Source organism: Penaeus chinensis, chromosome 35, assembly GCF_019202785.1.
Source record: "Penaeus chinensis breed Huanghai No. 1 chromosome 35, ASM1920278v2, whole genome shotgun sequence".
Taxonomy (NCBI): domain Eukaryota; kingdom Metazoa; phylum Arthropoda; class Malacostraca; order Decapoda; family Penaeidae; genus Penaeus; species Penaeus chinensis.
In genome coordinates, this window is record NC_061853.1 from 12,623,876 (window position 1) to 12,626,375 (window position 2,500).

The following is a 2,500-nucleotide window of genomic DNA, read 5'->3' on the forward strand; positions in this document are numbered from 1 at the left end:
TGATCGTCTGGTGAAAGTCACGGAAATATTATATTTTCGTTGAGCTCATGTTGTTATGTTGATAATTATAAACTGCAGATGCTGCTGATATCATTGTAGATACTATGGAATTCCTGTCTTATATTCTATATACATTGTTGGTGCAACATTGCCCAATTTACATAATCATTTTACAGCCAAATAAATTACTGCAGTTCTGTTAGATGGAACAATTGGAGCAAATTATGTTATTTACTAGAACCGAATCAGAATCGTTGATTTGTTTTTTTTTGCAAAAGCTAACATGAATTTATATGTAGAATTGCACTCTGATCTGTAATATTCCATGTCATTTCTTTCCAAACACAAGTTTAATTAAATCCTTAGTCAGAAACATATGTCCACACAAGATATATTAGTACAAGTAGTCTCACAAACGTTGACACATCTAAACAATCTTATCTGCTCGCCTGACAACCATTCCTATTACATTATCTGGATACAAAATATACTTACTGTTTCCTTCTGGCTCTGTGGTGAAAGTTCTCTTCATTATTAGGTCAACATAATGATAAACGAAACGGATCATTCAAACCTTTCATCTAGACTACGAGAGAGACACGAGCACATGCACGCCCAACAAGCTGTCATGCAAGCGCCGTGTGTACCTGCGATGTGAGGCAGTAGAATCGTGCCTGGCAAATAGGCCGCCCTACCGAGGGGGGTGAGTGAGGAGGTGAATCTAGCGGCAGCAGCGGCGTGCTAGAGCGTGAACCTGTGCTCAAGAGAGTGCTAGGTAGTTCTCCTGACGAGAGGGAAAGTGCGGAGGGCGGGCGGGCGGGCGGAGGGGAGCCCTGCAGCGGCCCCAACAGGAGTGTGGTCGAGGCGGGGAGCGGCGACAGGCAGAGGGGAAGGTCGTCCTCAAGCCAAGGGGAGCCACCCTCACCAGGATCACTACATGGCACCAGGTCTTCGGGCATGCACAGGGATTCATCGGAGCTGATCAAGCAGGATAGCATTACTTGTCGTCAGTTAAGCTTTTTCACAGTCATTTACAGCCAACACACCATGTCTACAACACGATTCCCCTGTATAAAACAGCTTATCCTCATGATATTCTGAGCCAGCAAGTCATACAGAGAAAATTGTTCAGCTAGGTAACATTTGAAATATTCTTTGACGATATTATCATTTACCATGGTTACAGTGGCTTGATTGGTAACTTTAATAGATTTAGCCTCCATAATTTCAGAATAGTATTTTTTATACACAAGTTAAGGAGCTACAGATCTGTTAAATAACTGGGGAGATAAGAAGCCTACTATCATGCCAAGGGATGCTTCAGTGCTAAACGCAGGTCCGCGCTTGAGGTGCTGGGCATGCGAAGTCGGGACTCAGGGAAACAAAGTTATATTCATAATGATGGAAACAGTAATGATTTTAATGACTATGAAGCTGATCAAAATGAATAGGAGGAGGGTGAGGACCAGGGAGATGACGACAGTAATGATAATGAAGGTAAAAATATTAGCTGCAAGGCTATATTATGGGATCATTTGTAGGGATGAGAATACGCCATTGCTAGCAATGGTTGCGTTTTCTGTTGTATTGCTTTTTGAAGATAAGGCGACATTAATTGCAGTACTTCAATCGTATTGCTAAACAAGAAAGACGCGTTATCAAATAATGATTGACTTCGAGGAATTCCCATATAAAGTCTAACTCAGGGCTGTCAAACTCGTCATCCATACGGGCCACATGGACCATATGGATGACGTAGAAACGCAGGAGAATATTTCATTCATTAAAAAAAACACAATAATAGAAAAGCATGTGAGTGTAAATGATAATCTTAAAAGACGAAAGACGTGCTTGATTAATTATGTAAAACGGCAGACTGTAAGACTGAAATTGCAAATGTACCGCGGGCCGCACATACGCCACGGCCGTGTGTCTGACACCGTAGTTTAACTTGCACTTGCTTTATCCGCAAAATACTGCTTGGAATAAAGAGGTAACGCTCTATGTTTCTGATATCATTCAGCTTGTATATATAATTGTTCCGTCAACATTATTTTTTATTATAATTTTTTCAACAAATCTATGGAATCTGAAATAACTATAACATGTTATTATTTTAAGAAATATTCTTGAATTCGCGATCGTGATTGTTGTGAAGAAGGAGAATGTGGGGCGTAGAGAGAGAGAGAGGGGAATGGAGATAAAAGAGAAGAGAGAACGAGAGAAAGAGAGGGAGGGGACGTCAATATGCAGTCCAATGCTAATATCTTTCAGCATAAAGTAGGTGAAGGAACGAGACTGGCACATTTTTTTGTCCTCTTTTTCTCCTCTTTCTTCTCCCAGGATGGTAATCAGGCGAACGTCAAGAAAGGATGCCGAATGAAGGAGTTGTCCATTTCTTTTTCTTGCGACAAATCAGAAACTCCGGCCTCTTGCCCGCTTCATAGAGGCCGGTTCTGATTATGCTCTCGATTCCGCGGTCGTGGATGGCTGGCCGCGA

The 2,500-nt window shown here is 41.7% G+C and overlaps 1 protein-coding gene across 5 annotated transcripts in view; it reads right to left on the reverse strand.

Moving 5' to 3' along the window:
- LOC125044539 overlaps positions 1-2,500 on the reverse strand; it is a 56,744-nt gene that overhangs the window by 12,726 nt on the left and 41,518 nt on the right. For 3 of the 5 annotated variants that reach the window (XM_047641241.1, XM_047641240.1, XM_047641242.1), the window contains one exon: positions 648-978. The exons of the other annotated variants lie outside the window; for them this stretch is intronic. In XM_047641241.1, the coding sequence (XP_047497197.1) occupies positions 648-978 (331 nt within the window). The remainder of the gene's footprint in view (positions 1-647; positions 979-2,500) is intronic. 5 annotated transcript variants of the gene reach the window in all.